This window comes from Grus americana, chromosome 23 (genome assembly GCF_028858705.1).
Source record: "Grus americana isolate bGruAme1 chromosome 23, bGruAme1.mat, whole genome shotgun sequence".
Classification (NCBI taxonomy): Eukaryota; Metazoa; Chordata; class Aves; order Gruiformes; family Gruidae; genus Grus; species Grus americana.
Genome location: NC_072874.1, coordinates 290321 through 308119, shown reverse-complemented (window position 1 = coordinate 308119; position 17799 = coordinate 290321). Strand labels below are relative to the sequence as shown.

Genomic DNA, 17799 nt, shown 5'->3' with positions numbered 1-17799 from the left:
ATTCAGAATGGTGACTTCTCTGTTAAATTCACTGAAGAACAAAAACTCTTCTGCTTATAGCTGTCTCCACCAGAATATAAATCAAAGTTTGTTAATGGATTTGATTTAATTATGATTTTCTATAGCTGATTTCTTCTAGACCTCTTCAAACAACAAGCATCCATTATATTTATTCATAATGGAAATATGTGATTGTAATTGTTTCAATCAATACCAAAGTCATACAACGCCTCATCGAGTACCTATTTTGATGCAAGTATATCATAGGCAGGAATCTGCGATGGCACTGTGGTTGGTCTTCATTAGAACATGCCCATCACATGCAAGGCTTCGTGATTCCACATATGAGAGTATCACATTGCTTATCAAAATTAATTTTTATGAGTAATTAAGCCAGGGAAACGGCAGGGCCTGCTCCCGCCTGGGAGGTGCAGACCCTGCTGCCGTGCGTGGCCGGCTGCGCTAGCTATACTGATGTGAACACAGACACAGCTCCCACCACTCCACGTCCTGTGAGCTGCTCTAACAGTGAAAACCCTCTCAGCATTAACGTGAGCATCTCCTCCCTAGCAGACACGCATCCCCTGGGCTGCCAACCCCTGGGTGCCACACGGCCTGGCCTGACACCCCAATGCAGGTCCTCTTAGCTGCCCCACGCTAACCCTGAGTCTGTCCGACATCATCACCTATGATCACAGCAGTAACATCTGCCAAGAAGCCCAGCTTTACATCAAAAACCCTTGCTGTTCCAAGTTTAGATGTTTGGCTCGCTGCAGAATGCTGCAAAAGACATCCCAACTTGCCACTGCTGAGCAGAGAGGTCAGTCCTTTGCCGCCAAACAAGGTCCACTGATAGACAGATCACTTACAGGCAAAAGGAATTAGAACAGAGATTCTCTTAAAAGAAAAACAATTTATTCAACAATAAATGAAAAATCCGCTTAGACTCAATTTAAAAGAAAGGCGGGGGAGATTGCTACTTTCATCCCGCAGCCATCACTTCACACCCTCAAGCTTGACAGTCCAGCCAGACTGAGGAGGTAGAGGAGATGGAAGCATGTAGGGCAAAGTTATGAGCAGTCCTTTACCTGGGGACTTCTGCCACTCCAGAGTCCCTGCAAAGCCCAACATCGTCACCTGCAGAGGGCAGGGGAAATGCTCAGTTGTAGCTCACTCCCATCTGAATACCCCAGTACACCCAAAACACGTTTGCAGTCTCTGTACAGCATTTCCCACACATCCAAAGCAGTCCCGCACATTTCCACCCATCGCTCCTGGCACACAAAAAGTAACGCACGGGATATTTTGGGGCCAAACGTTTGCCTGTAACTTGTTGGGGGTGGGTGGGTGTTTTTTGGTTGGTGTGTTGTTTTTTTTTTTAACTAAGAAGGCTTTACCTCTGTTTGTTTAGAGCAAAGGGCACTCCAGCATTTGCGTCACTTACAATTACATTTACAATTAGCAGGTCAGTGTACCTGATTTGAATTTGAGATGCAATACCAGTGATCCCTTCTATGTGTAAGGCTTGTTATTTACTTCACCTCCCTGTGTCAATAGGATCAAAAGATGGTGGGGCAGAAGTGCCTCTGCCTATTCCGTGGCAGACTGTGAGCCGGTCCTGGCAAGTCCTATCCAATATTCTGTGTTAACAGTGAGCTAAAGCCTGGAGAATAACCTGCAAGGATCTGGAGGGAGGCCAGAGCACCCCAGAACAAGAAGTACATGATGACAACTTCCCCACTCTCCCCAGTTTCCAAGTGAAGTCAGGTTGGACCTTCCCAGCCCACATGTGCCCAAGGTGGGCTCTCAGAGTGCATTATCTTTTTTTTCAAGTTTCTTACTTGTGTGGCCGGGGATGGAATGGGCGTGGACAGCTCCAGAACGCTGTCCCGAGGCCAGAGCAGAAAGATGGCATAGACAACTGGTCCCTTAGAAGTGTACCTAAGAGAAGAAGAGTTTGGCAAGGTGAAGAGCCCCATAAGAGAGAGAACCAGACACGAGCTTGACCTTTCCAGACAGTACAAGAACACATCGCCTGCTGTCACCGTACAGGGGTCACCTGCTTTCCCCTCATTCCAAAATCTGTCACTTTGGACCCACCGTTTAGCCAGTCAGCACTGACTGACGAAACCCAAACAAAGTCCGTGTGTGCTTCCTAAAAGCAAATGTCATTTGCCGACCTGTCCTCGCCTCAGCTTGTGGTCAGCAGAGCGGATATGCTGCCTTATCCTGATCGCTGCACTGCATTTCTAGACTGAACACACTTGGGGGAAAAAAACCAACTCCATTTTGTAGCATTTCTGGCTCTTGACTCACTTTGTCCTTCTCAGTCAGTATAAATCTAACAGTTGAGTAACAGTAATTAGTACTATTATACAACTGCTTAAAAGCAAATATCGCTACATTTACAAACTACGTGTTTAGATGAACTACATTTGTGCAATTCAAACTAGCCAGGACCACTACTTCAACAGTCCTGATGACAGCAGCATGGAATTTTTTTTAAAGAAAGAGTTGGGTTTTTTCCAAATCAAGCAAGATGGATGAAGCCCTGATTTTCATTCTCTTCTTTCCAGCAAGATATTCCTTAGATAACACCCTGGGGCAGTAACTGAGCACTCCAATTGTAGGATATTACCTAAATGCCATCTGCACCTGATGGCAACACTTCAGAGTGTACCAAATTTAAGAACAAATAATAAATAAATATCAGCTCTGGAAGTCCCAGCCCACATGGCACTGAGCAGCGGAGTCCTTACCAGACCGTGTCTGTGCTGTTCTCCATCTGTACTCTCCATGGCTTCGATCCATAAATTGCCTCCCCATTAGTGTCCAGCCACCTCCCAAGGGCCAGAAGTCTTTCTTGGAAGATGGGAACGATCACCCCTTCTTTTGTAGGTCCCACATTGAGAAGGTAGTTGCCTCCAAAACTCACAGTCTGCACTAGTTCCTGTGACAGATAAACCAAGGTAACAAACTGAATTATCTTCTCTTCTGAAAATAAAGAAACCTGAGGAAGGCTTTGTCCTCATCAACTGCTCCTTTAACTCCAGCCTGATTGTATGAAACACATGACAACTCCTTCTGCAAGTAGAAGGATGAGGGAAACCTCTAACTCTCAGTAACTCCCCCACACCTATTATTTTGATTTCAGATTTCTTACCTCAATGATACTTGCTTCGTCCATTAACTCAGCAATGTTCATGTTGCTTCGATAGCCCCAGGAAAGCTTGTCAATGGAGGAGCACATTTCCCACTTGTGAGTTGGCAGGGTACCTGGCTTGTATTTGTCAGCACAATTGTAGTAGCCTCCGTGACGGCATGAGCAGTTATTACACCAACGATCATTAACGACAACAGTGTCCTGAAAGAAGAAACTCAGCTCGGTAGGGAGAATGTTTTGTCTCGGACTTTTCAGCTTGCATTCATCCCTCCTAAGTTAGCAAAAGCATCTAAGTTAGGAGGCAAGTACGTAAAACCTCCTGTGTAATCAAAGGAAAGAGAGAGAGGACCCTCCAGAGGAGGCCAAATCCCTCTCTGAAAGCGATACCTTGACGGGACTATCGTTATAAAGCCAGGCAAGGAAAGAGGTAGAATTCCAGTATGACGCCGGAGCTTCCCAGTCTCCATCCGACCAAATCAAATCTGGTTTATATCTAACAGAGAGATGAATGTTATTTCAAAATGGCTTATTTCCTCCTACCACAAAGGAAGCACTGTGTTTCTTGCATCTGAAGTCTAGTTTCACTTCCTCTTCCTATTGCCTGACATTACCAGAAGGTTTAGGCCATCACTTTCTGCTTCAGACAAAACTTTAAGTGAGGTTCCTGCAGCAGCAAAGAATGATGTGTTGATCACAGCTCAAGAGACGATGCAATTCTTCCAAAACCCAGAAGATTGCATCTCAAAGGTAATTACGAGGCACATTCTTTACCTGGGACAATGGCCATTCTGAGCAACACGTGTCCAAGCCTCGTATTTCTGTCAACAAGGGGAAGCAAGGCAAGGATGTAAATTCACAGTGAAATTGCTCTTCTACTCTACTACATACTAAGCAGCTTGCTCCACTTTCAGAGCCACCCTGCGCAAAGGCAGTATTAAAGGGAATTGCTCTTGCATGAAAAAATTGTCTCTATCTTATTCTGCAAGTTAGACTGTCCACAGGGCAAATGTGAACCCCTTTTCTAATTACCACAAATCATTACCGATAACTAAACAGATTTGCCTTGGCAAAAATTAACATTTGTCACCTCTCTTCTCTGCACCCACTTTGCATCTTTCTCTACAGTATTGAAACCAGGAAATGCTCTTGATTCCTAACGGGTTGCAGTTCTTACTTTAAGACAAGATCATAAAGTTCTGGCATTGTCTTCTTTGTAATGAAGTCTTGGGTCTTGAAGCCACTTTTTTTGTCAGCTAGATAGAGTGGATTAAACCACTCTAACAGAGAGTGATACAGTCCATAGCGTATGTTGCTGAAGGACAGAAAACACAGAGGAAAGAGTCAGGCTGGCAGTAGGGATTAAGAACCAGTGGCAGATTAGATTACTGGCATTATTATTTCACAGAAGATTTCATGACTTTGCAAGCACTTCTTTTTTTTCATATTAAACTCACTGTTTTCTGCTGTTTGTCAAGAACAGCCAGGAGAATTCAATGCACACAGATAAAAGGAAGAGCAGAGTTTGGCAGTGTCATACCTCTCCCTGAGGGCTTGTCCCAGCTTTCCCACGAGATCTTGGTGGGGCCCCGTATCCAGAGAATTCCAGTTCCAGGACACAGGCGACCCCCAGTTGGTGAAGCCTTCATGATGCTTCGTGGTCAGTACCACATACCTGTGGAGAAAAAACCCTGTTCCATCAGGATGACACAGGAACTACCTAAGATATGCCCCGGCCTCACTGGCAAGCCTAGTCACTAAAAAAGCAAGGGACTGAAAAAACGTGCTGTGAGGAGCCCTCTTTCACAGCCCTTTACATTTAGAAGCGACTACAAGGATAATAAGGGTTTTTAATGGATTTTAATGCTGGAAAAGAATGAACAATTGATACTTAGGAAACAGCAAGACCCATCATCTCCTCAGCACCCTGAGCGTGATCCCTCAGGGATCTCCAGCACAGCTCAGGGAGCCCCCATCCCTCAGGGATCCCCAGACTTGGTCTTTCCATCCCCTCAGGGCCCCCCAGACATGGATACCCCATCTGCTCAGTGACCGGGGACCCCCATCCCCTCACAGATCCCCAGAAATGGTTCCCCCATACCCTCAGGGACCCCCGGGCATGGCACTCATCCCCTCGGGGACCCCCTATCCCCTCAGGGACCCCAACCACCCCGGCCAGTGCCCGATGCTGACCTAGCACCAGCCTTCTGGAAGAGCTGGGCCCACTCGCGCGGCTGGAAGTCGTTGGCGGTGAAGTGGGGCGCAAAGTCCGCGTAGGTGGTGTCGGGCGGGTAGCGGCGCCGCACGAAGCGCTCATAGTCGGCGCGGTGCTCGCCCTGCCAGTGCCACCAGAACCACTCGGAGCCCCAGGCCGGGACGGAGAACACCCCCCAGTGCACGAACACTCCCACCTTGGCCTGGTCGAACCAAGCCGGCAGCGGCCTCGCGTCCAGGCTGGCCCAGTCCGGGCGGTAGCGCGGCGCGGCCAACACCGGCCCCAACGCAGCCGCCAGCCACAGCAGCCCGCCCGCCGCCATGCTGCCGCGTGACGTCAACGCGCCCGCCGCCATGGCTACCGAGGCAACGGCGCCGCGACGCCGCCATGGCTACCGAGGCAAAGGCGAGGAGCCACCGTTGCTTCGGAGGGGCCACCGGTTCGAGGCTGCGGTCCGCCTGGCAGCGGGGCTGGCGGCCCCCTCCCTCCCTCCTTCCTTCCCTCCTTCCCAGCCCGGCTCTGCCCCGCTGTAGCCGCCTGTGTGCTTCATCCTGCCGTTTGAGTCTCTGTGTCCATCCCATGAGCGGCCAGGAGAGAGCCCATGGGGTTGGCCCCACAGCAGCTTGGCCACCATGAGACCACTCTCCCCCTGGCCCTCCCAGGCAGCCAGAGCAGGTCCAGGGCCTGGCTCCAACACCCACACGTGAGGGCTGGGTGCATCCTCTGGGGAAACAGGGCAGAGTCCAAGGGCCTTGTGGCTGTGCCCTGGGCAGCCCAGCCAGGTTCATCCCCGCCAGAGGTGTTTTGGGAGCTGGCAGGAGCCCTGCTGCTCTCTGGGGCACTGGCAAAGGGCCCCGTCCCACTCTGCTCTCCTTGCAGGTTTTGCAGCTAAAGGTGCTGCTTTTGTGTAATTTGCAAAGAAATTTACCGAGTTCCTCAGGCTCAGAATAGCTGCCCCATCTTGGGCTTAAAATCTGTTGTCTGGAAGAGTTTGTGCCCTGGAGGTTAATGGAAGAAAAGGTTGAAAAATTGCTTTAATGTTTAATCACATAACATCCAACAAAAGCCTGCATGGCACAGATTAGCTTTCCTTAAATTTGCTGAAAGAAACATGCTGCCTGCAGGGTCCTGTATGCCTCGAAGGGTCTGCTGTTCTGGGGCATGGTGTTATCCACTGCCTCGTGGCTGCCACGCTGACGTGGCACCAGTATCTCCGCAGCTCAGGGACTGGCTGCCTGTGTAAGTCTGTGCATTTTATGTCCCAGTATCTAAGAATAACATCAGTGGGAGCTGGCTCCATCATCCCTCATCTCCCAGGACCTCCATAAGAAGAGAAAAGAAAAAGTGATCCAAACTGTTTCTGCCAGCCCGAGCATGGACTTTCCATGGCTGCCTCCCTACGTTGCGCGCGTGTCCTCACAGACAGTCTCTATCACAGAGGACTTGTGGGTGCTCTCTGCTTCTGGGCTGTCCTCTGAGGCCTTCATCTGCCTCCTGAACTGAGAAAAGACCATCCTCAGGGAGGAATATAGCTCCTTGCTCCGCAAGGCATAAATAACAGGGTTCACCATGGAATTGAGCAGGCAGAGGGTGCTGCAGAAGGCAAAGACCTTGCGCAGGTGATCACTCAGCCTGGCAAAGATGCTGTAGATCATGAGAACGAGGACTGGAGACCAGCACAGAATGAGGACAGTCAGCACCATGACAAGGGTCTTGGCCAGCATGACATCCATCCTCATCCTGGTGTTTTGCTTTCCCACCTGCGCTTGGTGCTTCTCCATGTAGGCAACGTGCTGGTGAGCCCTCCATAGCACGTGCGCGTAGGCGTAGATGATACAGCCCAGCAGGACCATGACAAAGCAGACCCAGCTCGACAGATAGTTATCATCCACAAACGGGAAGAGTTCGGAGCAGGTTGAATTGAGCATGCAGCAGTTCCAGCCCAGGAGGGGCAGGGAAGCAATGGTCGCACATGTCACCCAGAGCACCCCCAGGGCTATCCACGCTCTCTTCCTTGTCATGAGGAGCTTGTATTCGGATGGTCGGCTAATGGAGATGTAACGGTCCAGGGCTGTCAGCAGCAAGCTGCTCAGGGAGGCAGAGAAGGACGTGTTCACCCCTCCCAGCTGCAGCAGGAACGTTTCTTTAGAGAAATTGGTTTCATTAAAGACGTGGAAGTTAACAAAACTGGAGACGAAAATGACGCTGGCCAGAATGTCAGCCAAGGCCAGGCTGCTAATAAAGAGGTAGGAAGGCTTTCTCCTGGTCCTGGGGGAGGAGAAGATCAAGTACAGCACCAAAGAGTTCTCGAAAACGCACAGTGTCCCAAAGAGGCCGCACAGCGTGGCAATGCTTATCTTCTGCACTTGTGTGCTGAGGACCTTGAAGCACTCCATGGTGTTCACACTGCATTTGGAGGCATTTTCATGTATCCTACAAATATCCATTGTAAATAACTGGAACCAGGAGCTTGCAGAGAGTGTTTTTGCTTCCTTCTGCACTTCTTCAGCTGCTCTGAAAAAGACTGAGGGGACAGGGACTTAAAGGAGCACAACAATTCAACCCACTTGGACACATCCCTCGCCCTAGAGGGAGGCAGGCAAAAGGAAAATAGCCCAGGGAGACCTACTTTCATGTCCAAAGCTCACATGCTAGAGCCAGCTTCCACCCTTTCCCAGCAGACATCCAGGCTTTGTCCCACCAGTGATTTGGCTGAGACCCGTCTATCACAGCCCGCGGGTACCCATCTGTACCACGTCTGTCTCTCAGGATGTTTCCTCACCACAAGAGGGAAGCAGAAACGGTGAGAATTGTACAAATCCTGGGCCAGCCCTTACCAATCCTCCAGGATTCACTGCTCAGGGCCAGCAGCGGTTGAAGGGGCTGCTCATGGTGACACTGTGCCGTGGCCAGAGACAGGCCCTGTCTGAGTGAAGCTGCCCCAGGAGATGGCTGGGATGGAGAAGGATAAGGGATATCACACTGCCAGGGACTCGGTGCGACTCATCTGGGAACACAAAGTGTACTTTGAAGCATTTACTCTTCACCAAAGCTGTTTGAACACATAAAATGACAAAACTAGGTTTATATTTCAGCTTGCCCACTGCAGTTTTATAAAGCTCAACCTTGTTAAAGTTGCATTTCTCCCCCATAATCCCTGTGTCGTGTCAGTTTGTCCCATGGACAGAGTGATTAAAAGTTACTGTTTAACATCAATATTAGAGTGTAGGTTAGACATAAAAATGGGGACATGCAGGAGTTAGACCACCTGAACCTAAGCAGCCCTGTCCATGCCCAGGATTAGATGAATTTTATCAATATTTTTCAGCAGAGGTGTGATGGAGGGAAATGCCTTATTTTCCCCTAGGCAGACGCTGAGGTGCTCGGTGCACTCTGTGGCAGCAAAGTCGCGTTTTTCCCTACACTTCTGCAGCTTAATGCATTTAAATCCCTTCATCTTCATTACACTGATGAGCTCATCCTTCAGATGTTATTTTTCTCCCATTCTTGCTCTTGATTACACTCTTGCTTTAAACCAAATGCACTTTCTTTGAGGGCTCAGCTGCCTCGTGTTGCCTGATGTAACAGGGGGAACAAGGTCATCCTGGACCAGGTTATAGAGAGCAGATGAAGAGGTGGTTGTCAGATACACTAAAGCTGCCTTATTAGCAGAGAGAGATGCTACGTCCCAAGTGCAACGCACCAGCAGGTCTTACTGCCCTACTACAAAAGCCCACGGGACAGGAACACTCTTTCCAAAAGCACCCGCCTGGCTTCGAGTATCCAGGATCCCACACTGGGGCAATGGGACCATGAGTTCTTGCTGCTGGAGGACAGCACTGACCTGACAGCGTTCCCTTTCCTCCAGAGCAAACTGGCTACCGTCTGTCCCTGCCCTCAGCTCTCTTTTGAAAGAGGAAATGTCCACAACGCACGAGCTGCAGCAGATGGGACATGTGACAGCTACAGCTACCCAGGGAGCAGAGCGAGTGCCCAGGCGGTGCAGGGGCCAGGCTGCTGCGCTGCTGGGCTCCAGACACCTGTAGCTGACCATCTGCAGTTTCTCTGTCTGTTTTTTGAAATTTAGCAAAGGCAACGGCTGTCTTTAGAGGTGACAATAGCCAGCAGTGACCAACATGCTAGAAACCTCTGTCCACAACATCTTGGCAGTGACATGTATTTTATACCTGTCTTCATTACTTCCTTCCCTGCTGATTCCCCCATCCTCTGGCACCCATCACTGTTTCTGTGTTTTGCGGTAGTTGCAAAATACCCCTGAGCACCTGAGATGCTGCCCAGGAGATTGCAGAGAAGAGCCTGAGCCCCACACTTTGCTTCTGCCTGCCTGTCAGGGCTCAAACATTGGCAGTTGCAGGGCATTTGGTGCACATTACAGCCAGAGCAGTTCAACCCTCATTTGCATTTCTTGGGAGGAGTCCTGGACTTTGGTCTGAAATGTGGCTTGGCATTGCAGCAAGCTTCTCTCTTCTTACATCAGGCTCTGGCATGGGGTAATCACGCAGGACCAGAGATGTTGCACACTAATCTCAGCACTCTTGTTTCCTGCAAGCAATAATTACTAACTGATATTATTAAACCTGACAACATCTCCCTCTTCAGAGAGAGATGGATTTAGCGGACAGATGGACTTTGACATATCTCAGAGCTCACCAGGGGCCACCGGGGCAGCAACGGCCTCCTTGGGTATCCAAAACTCCCCAGCCAAAGCTCTAGCGTCCAAACCAAGATATCTCTTAATTAAGCAGACTCCAGCATCACCTTGACATCTATTAATTGCAGCCAGCATTCCCAGGACCATCTTAAATTCTCAGTATCTGCAGTTGCACAATGTCCAATGAACATATTTAGGAGCTTGGAAACTGCACTGAACACTAGGAAAGAGACTGAAGGCCAGCAGAATTCTATCCCTCACATGATGTGGCTTGGGGAGAGAATCTGGTTATAATGGCAAAATAATTAACTCCTGCACTGACTGTTCTGGTACAGCTCTCTCCATTAAGCTGACATAATTCAGATAAGCCCTCAGGTTCAAAATACTGTGCTGGGCTAGTAGTGATCAGCCAGACAGCCCAGAACTTCTCTTCCCACATCTGTTGTGTCTCAAGCTGAATGACAAGGATGAATCTCTTTGCAGTTTTGACTGAGCTCCCCCAAATCCTCCTTCCAGCTCCCATGTCTGTGAGGAAAGCATGGGGCTTTGCTCCAGCACAAGATCTCTTCTGCAGAGGCTCCAGAGCGTGAGCCCCTCTCCTTGCAATGCCTGTCCTTTTTTTTTTGGCCATAAGGCTGCTTTTTCCTGCCCAGGGGACATTTATCTCTTGTCAGATGGGCTCCTGGATTCAACCATTTGTTTGTTCACGCCCTCTGCCTCCTGCACACTTCAGCTCCTGGGAAACAAGCCAGCCCGCATCTGTATCCCAGGGGAGAGCTGTTCTGCGGCATCCTCCACGGGGCCCACTTCAAGGGTGGAAACCTCCTTCCAAGGGGCAGCATCTCCACCTGCCTGGGAATTACAGCCCTGGGCACCACTGCGCATCCCCACCACAACCAGCCCAACAACCCAGAGAGTCCCTGCCTCACAGGCTGATGTTTCAGTTCAGCAAGAAAGAGTGAAGGGGCTTCTCACCCTCCTTTAGAGTCAGGAGGCTGCAGCACAGATGGACCGGTTCCCTGAAAGCTGCAGGAGCTGAGTGGCAATTTCCCGGGCCTCTGCACAGGAGTAATTCTCCTCCCAGCACAGCAAAGTGCCTCCTCCCAGCAGGATCTCCCAGGATGGGGAATATTCTGCCAAAATAAAGCAATGGAGAAACCCCCAGACAGGGCCAATAACAATAGCAGAGCCCAGGAGGCAGCAATTGGAGGCAACACACTGAATGAACAAGAAGCCCAGCTATTAGGAACAAAATGCAGATAAGACATTTAGGAATGCAGTATACTTCTGATACAGCCTCACTGACTGCAAAGTCTGCCCAGAAGCAGCAGAGAAACCTTCTCCCCATTAGATCTGCTTATGAGCCCACTCACTCCAGCCTAATAACTACTCTGGATTTGGTGGAAATTAAATCTACAAGTGAAAAACTCCTTTTCCATTTCAGTGCATTGCTGCAATTGATTTCAGCTGTTAGACTTACACTGCCTTGCACGCAGCAGCATGGTTCCTGATATCACTTGGGATGGTTTCTTCATTTACAGAGACATCTCAGACTCCTTGTGATTAATAAGTTAACATACCGGTTGCTTAGATAATGTAAAATTAAATTTTCCTGCTGCAATCTGCCAGTGCAATGTCTCTGCAACACTCTGAAAGTGCTGACCTTGAATATTTCATTGCCAGAATTTCTGAGAGATCTTTACACTAAAATAAAATGTCTTAAGTGATCACCTAATACGAACAAGTGAAGTGATTTATGCAAAAATTGTCATTAACACTTGGACATTTCACTTGCTGAAAAAGCAAAATATCTTTTGCTTTACAAATATTTTAGTTTGTATAGGATTTCTTGATTTAGTTGCAGGAGAGGTTTTGCCATTATTTTAGAAACAGCTGCTCATCCCAGTTTGTCCCTCCGACCATATTAAATAATGCTGAGCGGAGTTAGCTCCCTAATGTAAGAACTGCCAGATTATACGCTTTATTTCTATTCAGAGTTCAGTTCTGTCCATGTGTGACTGCATTTGAAGCACAGGCAGGGGGGTGTGCAGAGCAGCACTGCGAATGCCAGTTTGGGTACAAAGCATGGCAAAGCGGAGCTTCTCTCACTCCACTAAAACCACCACACGCGGAGTCATAATAAACACTAATTCGTGCAGAACGCTCAGCCTGAGAGCTCAGAATCATACTCACGCTTGTGAGACATTTGGAAATACCTCTGAAATATCCAATGTTAATATTTCCTAAAAACAGCTGTAAAGAGCTAATCCGCAGTCTGCTATTTAAACACTTACCTTTTGTGTTCTCGTTAAGAAAGTATTCATCCTAAAAAACAATTTTCCCACCCTTGGTTATACATTGCATTGCAGTTTTTCCTGAATAACACCGGGAATCTCCCCGAGACAAACCCGGTGCGGCAGAGTCTCCCCAGACTGCCTGTGTGCGTGTCAGCACCGTGGGCTCAAAGGTACAACGTGTTTTACTGTGAGAAAAAGGATCTTTGGCTGCAGGATCTCCTCACGGGTTAGCAAACGCAAACCACTCACCTCCTCTCGCTCATGTCACGGACTGGGGATGCTTGGGGGCTTTCCATCCCCCCCAGCTCTCAGGGCAGTTTGTGCAGCTGCGGACAGCGCCTGCTTCCTTCTCCTTTCACATCACTTCTGGTTTCATCTGGGTTTCCCGTACCATTCTGTTTTATTCTCCTGGGCTGAAAATCCATCAGTGCAAATCTTTCCTCTGGTTTCTTGCTCTCTTTTGCATTCTTTTGGTGAATGTGTGGCAGGTTTTCTTTCCTTCCCTGCTTCCCCTCTGGGGCTTGTGTTCTGCTTCTGGCTGCTAGTGCCACATCTCACAACCACCCTAACCCTCTGACTCGCTGAAATGATTTGTTCAGTCCCTCCGATTCCTCCATGTACCTGCTGTGTTTGAGGCAAGAGACATTCAGGGTCTTTTCCTGATTTCTCTGGGGAAGTGGAAGAGGAGGGGAAGGAAAAGAGCTAGAAGGCAGACATGGAAAAATCTGGGTATACCTAGCTGCGTGCAGGTCTAAGGGCAAGCTCAGCAATCTGCCACCTGTGTGCTTGCCTGGCACCATGAACAGCAAGAAACCCACCGGTCTGTGCCCCAGAAAGTGGGCAAGCCACTTCTGTGCGCACAAATGGGTAAGGTGATTTTCTCTTTGCAAGTGGAAGGGAAAGGAAATGGCTTAAGGTCTTAAGTTACACAATCATACTCCTGTGGTCGTGATGGACCCAGGGCTGCAGAGGCTGAGGTCTCTGCTCTACCTGCTCGCAGCTATCCTTCCTCACAGCTAACCACTTCTCCCGCTCAGCTGGGCAGCAGCAGCCTGTCGCTGGTTATTCACAGGTTGTACTGTTGCTGCTGGAAGGCAGGGATACCTGGCAGCTAACACCAGAGCACCGAGGAGTCTATCTCCTGTTACTTGAGGCTCCATGTTGGTGGGTGGAGGCAAGTTTGCCCCAAATTCCAAAGGAATTGACCATGTTATGGTTGCGTAAAAACCATACAACCTGTAGCAAGGAGCACACGCTGTGCTGGCTGCAAAGACCATGCTTCTTAGCCCCTGGATGCACCCTGCCGCGCAGCAGGTCCCACTCTGCCATCCTACAGAGCAGCTGCAACCTCCTCCCACAGCCCCATCCCAGCACCATCGACCTGTCTTCTCCCAAGCAGAAACTCAACCTTCCCTCCTGCTTTGATCCCAGTTGCTCCATTCGATAGATTCATGATGGTTTTGAGTAGCAGTTACATCTCCTGCTCTCCAAATCTTTGCTTTATGCATTCTCTGTTGCCATTAATTGTGGCTCAGGAGTTTCCCAGCAGCTGCTGGAGCCCAGCCGTGCGCCTGCATTCAGCAATGCTTGGCTGCCCTCTCCAGGGGAGCCCACAACACTCGCGGGGACATTGGCCTGCGGATGCTTGAGAAAGAGGCAGAATTGGGAACCCAGCGCTTCCTCTTAGCCCCTGGTTGGGAAAAGGGGGTTCCCCCGCTTGCTGGGGTGCTTGGGAAGGGCTGGGACCTGTGTGACCCTTCCAATGCTGCTCAGGACTGGGTGTTTTTGAAAGCCCCTCTCTGGATCTCAGGCATGGAAATCACAATAAAGATTAAAGATATCATAGACTATTGTATAAGCAAAGGAGAAAAGGCAGGTTATCAGCTCTGTCTCAAAAAATAAAAGCTTCCATTTTGGCTCCCATGAACTGACAAATTTTCCTTTGCAGGAACAAATATGAGACTGTAAAGTGTGAAAAACAGCAGGATACTAGTCCTGAGTTAGAAAAGCAGCACTCAGCCCCAAACTATTCCCTGCTCTGTCACGGGTTCACATCCAGAGGATCCTGTGAAATACAGACCCAAGTTTCCTCTATCTGTTCTGGCAAAGGAGCATGTGTTATAAGAAAGAAATTTTATTACTGCAGCATAGCTAGAAGCTTGTAATTTGGTTTCTAGACATTCTTTTGTAGCAAAATTGTCCTGTCAGAGTAAAAGAAAGCCCTAAAAGGCTGACTTCAGTAATGTAAGGCCTTTTTGCTCCCCTCTAGCTTGGATTGTTTCCCCCTAGCATCAGCTGCAGCTGACACAGCTGTGAATCACTCTGCTTTGGCCCCCCCATACCCAGGATCAGCAGCTAGGATCAATGATCAGCTTTATAGTCCCATGAAGGTCAGGATCTGCTTTTGTCTTTGTGCCTGCTAGCACCAAGCAGAAGTACAGCCAACTTCTCACTCCTGGGTACAAAAGACACACCATCCCTTGTCCAGGTGGGATTTAAATGGCCTCTCTCTCAATTGGGTGGGGTTGCCTGGATTCTGTGCACCTGGCTTTATGATATTTAAGCCAGAAGCACAATCAAGTGTAACTGAGCTGCTGTGTAAATAGCAGTGCAGGGTTTTGTTGGGCTCTTCAGGATGGACTTGGTAGCAGTTTGCATTTATTGCCTTGCTGTCAGTAGTTGTACTGGATCTCTACAAGTTGAATGAGGCTGAGCAGAATGGGCAAGCTGGAGAGATGACCTTGGAAGGGATGCTTTCCCTGCAGTCCTCCCACAGGTACCAGCTCTGGTTTGCTGGGGTTGTGTCTTGGTGAGCTGCTAGCTCTGGTCCTGCAGTGTGCTGGAGGGAAATCTTAAAGAAAAGCTGTGCAGGCTGTGGGGAAAAGGCCTTGTGAGCTTGGTCTTGCTCAGTAGTAGTGCCTGTCTCAGAGCAGTAGGGAACAACCCCTGGGGTTCTGTTAGGATGTAGCTCATGTGATGGGGTGCTGAGTCACCAGTGCTTGCAGAAAGTGTGGCTGTGCTCTGTGGGAGGACCATGACTTGTTTGTATTTCTCTTTGGTGTGTGCTGGTGGAAAATTTGAAAAGTGAGTGGCCCAGGCAGGGCTGAGGGTGGAGGCACTGCTCATGGTGATAAGGTATGAATCAGAGAGAGATGGGGCGACTTTATACTGCACTTTTTTGAGGAAACACTCAGGAAAAAAAACCACACTTATTTTCTTCTGCATAGCTCAGGTGAGTGAAATGGGGCTTATCTGATGAGTTCATCCTCTGTCCAGGTAAGGCAATGTCTATGCCCTGGGTGAGCAGTCCCACTGGAGAACCCTCTGCTTGTGTATGAGGTGGGTCAAGGGTGGAAATGTTTTTCCTGCTGATAGGATATGAGCCAGGCATGTTGATTTAAACAGGCTGAAGGTTCCTGCAGGCTTCTGTGAGTCTGTGCTGGTGTGGATTTGAACAGGGAGCTGTTGAGACAGACAGCCTAAAGGGTATGACTTGGAGTCATGCCTGGATGTGCTTTTAGTCACAAAGTTCAGACATCAGCTGCAATGAAGGTGCTTCAGCACAAGTCCTTTAAGGCCATAAGGCTCAGGGCTTGGACAGCTGATTTTCAATGAGCTCTGCGTGTCCATGGTGGTTTTACTCTTGGTGCTTTGTTGTGTCCTGTGTACATACAAATGTGCATGCTGTGGTTATGCAAAGGAGATATGTTCTCAGCAACACTCCTGAGCATGTCACTGGTTTCAGCACTGCAGAGGAGGAAACTCTCATTCTGGAGATGATGCAACTTGGGCACTGGTGGACACTGACTTAATATCTGCAGCTTATACAGAAAGTATCTTTATGTATCCTGCATGTGCTTTATTTAATGACAAACTTATAAGGGGCTTTAGGCAATTAAAGTACATAGTTTTACTGACTTGTTGGGGTGCTTGCCTTGTACCTCCTCTCTGTTTACTCTGGAGAGATTAAAATGCCTAGCTAGTTCCTGTAGATCATTGCTGTGGATTTCCTGAGCTTGATTTGACTGAGAAGCAGGGGTCCTCTGCCAAACAGAATAAAGGATATTCTAAATGTAACTGCATACTCAATACTTTCATGCAGTTTTTTTGTTTAAGAAATACAAACTCAATGCATTTTCCACATGAGGAAAACAGCTAGATTGGTACCCTGGTTAATGTTTGGCTCAGATGGAAACACCTAACTAGTTTCAAGTGTGTCATGGGACTCTTAGTAACCCTGAAGTGTTTACTTTTTATGGCTCTAAAACTCAAGTACCACTGGATGCTTGTCACCTGTGGAATAAAACTGGGGCAATGGTTCACTACTGACTTAGAAAGGATTCATCTGTGCTGCTGACTTCCTGCAGCATCCATCAGTGGGTAGTTCCACTGAAATGCTCTGGCAGGAGTATGTGTGTGGTTAGAGCCATCTCGATCACAGCTGGAAGTGTTTCAGTTTGGGGCTAATGAAGCTCTGGGGACTTTGCCTTCACTGGAACTTCTGTGCAAATTGCTAGTTGTTGCAATGTCAGCACAGATGGAGCTGCTTCCCTTGGGCTGGTATTAACACTTGCATTGAGAGGGAATGGAGATGCTGAACAGAAAATAGTAGTGGCTAGGGAAAACCTTGAGTTGTCACTGTGGCAGCAAAAGTATGGAGAGGAGGATTTGAGTAGTGCAGATCCCACTGAAGAAACTGGCTCCCTGGGAACATGGGGAAACTCAGTAGTGATTGTAGTCAGCCTGGAGGAAATGGAATAATCCCAAGCAAGCAGATATTAGCACAGTAGAAAAAAACCCCATGTAGAATTGGTTATAGGACCATGTAGCAAAGGCACAGTGGAGCTGAGGTCCATCACCATGTGGCAATGTGCAGCAAAGTCAGGTTTGGAGGTTCAAGCAGCACATTGGAGGGCACTGCCCCTTGGTCCTCGTCTTTGGCAGGTGGAGGGCTGTGTGGCACGAGCGGTGGGGACGAGCTGCTCCTCTGGGCAGCTCGCATCTTGCTGAAGCCCAGTCTGCCCATCAACAACTGAGGTGAATACAGAGCATTACCGTAGCTCTAGGACTTTGTCTCCTTCTCTTCCATTGCAGGAGAGGAAACCTGCCCAAGGTTTTAGCAGCTGAAGTGTGAGTAATTTTCTCTTTGCTTGCAAGTTGGGCATTGTGGTGTGCTGGATATTCTGGGCTGCCTGCCGTTTTGATTTAAAAATACCCCTTGCATTCCTGTTTGAACTCTGAATGACACCATTTACTGGAGTGTTTGACTGTTTTCTGGCGTGTTTCAGTGAAATAGTTTTTGCACAAGTACAGGATTGGTTTATCACTGACATTTCCTGCTGCCTTCTAGCTAAATGTGTCCACCTGACCCCTAAACCAATTCTGAAGAACAAGATGTTTTGGTTTTTTAAAGTATCTAAAAGATAGTGAGGAAAACCTGCCAGATCTTGTATTG

At 48.7% G+C, this 17799-nt stretch overlaps 2 protein-coding genes across 10 annotated transcripts; both read right to left on the bottom strand.

Annotated features, from left to right (window-relative positions):
* Nucleotides 1-884: 884 nt before the first annotated feature.
* On the bottom strand, nt 885-5779 carry FUCA1 (alpha-L-fucosidase 1). Its single transcript, XM_054802566.1, is given in 9 exon segments — nt 885-1137; nt 1842-1941; nt 2760-2950; nt 3164-3364; nt 3551-3656; nt 4338-4475; nt 4701-4835; nt 5354-5746; nt 5748-5779. Coding segments are annotated over 9 exon segments (1422 nt in total). The 5' UTR covers nt 5765-5779; the 3' UTR covers nt 885-996.
* On the bottom strand, nt 5756-12686 carry CNR2 (cannabinoid receptor 2). Of its 9 annotated transcripts, XM_054802576.1 has the most exons (3): nt 12342-12580; nt 8213-8382; nt 5756-7899 (listed from the first exon to the last, which is right to left on the bottom strand). In XM_054802576.1, exon 3 carries the CDS (start codon nt 7820-7822, stop codon nt 6773-6775), a length of 1050 nt encoding a protein of 349 aa, XP_054658551.1. In that variant the 5' UTR covers nt 7823-7899; nt 8213-8382; nt 12342-12580; the 3' UTR covers nt 5756-6772. The 9 variants fall into 9 exon arrangements, with proteins under 9 accessions (XP_054658551.1, XP_054658547.1, XP_054658550.1 ...); XM_054802572.1 differs by lacking the exon at nt 12342-12580 and adding an exon at nt 12594-12686 and having other exon boundaries at nt 5757-8427; XM_054802575.1 differs by lacking the exons at nt 8213-8382; nt 12342-12580 and adding an exon at nt 12594-12672 and having other exon boundaries at nt 5757-7899.
* Between the last annotated feature and the right edge of the window lie 5113 nt (nt 12687-17799).

Excerpts from the sequence above, each read along its gene's own strand:
- CNR2 (XM_054802572.1), bottom strand. The coding sequence starts at position 7,822 with ATGGATATTTGTAGGATACATGAAAATGCCTCCAAATGCAGTGTGAAC.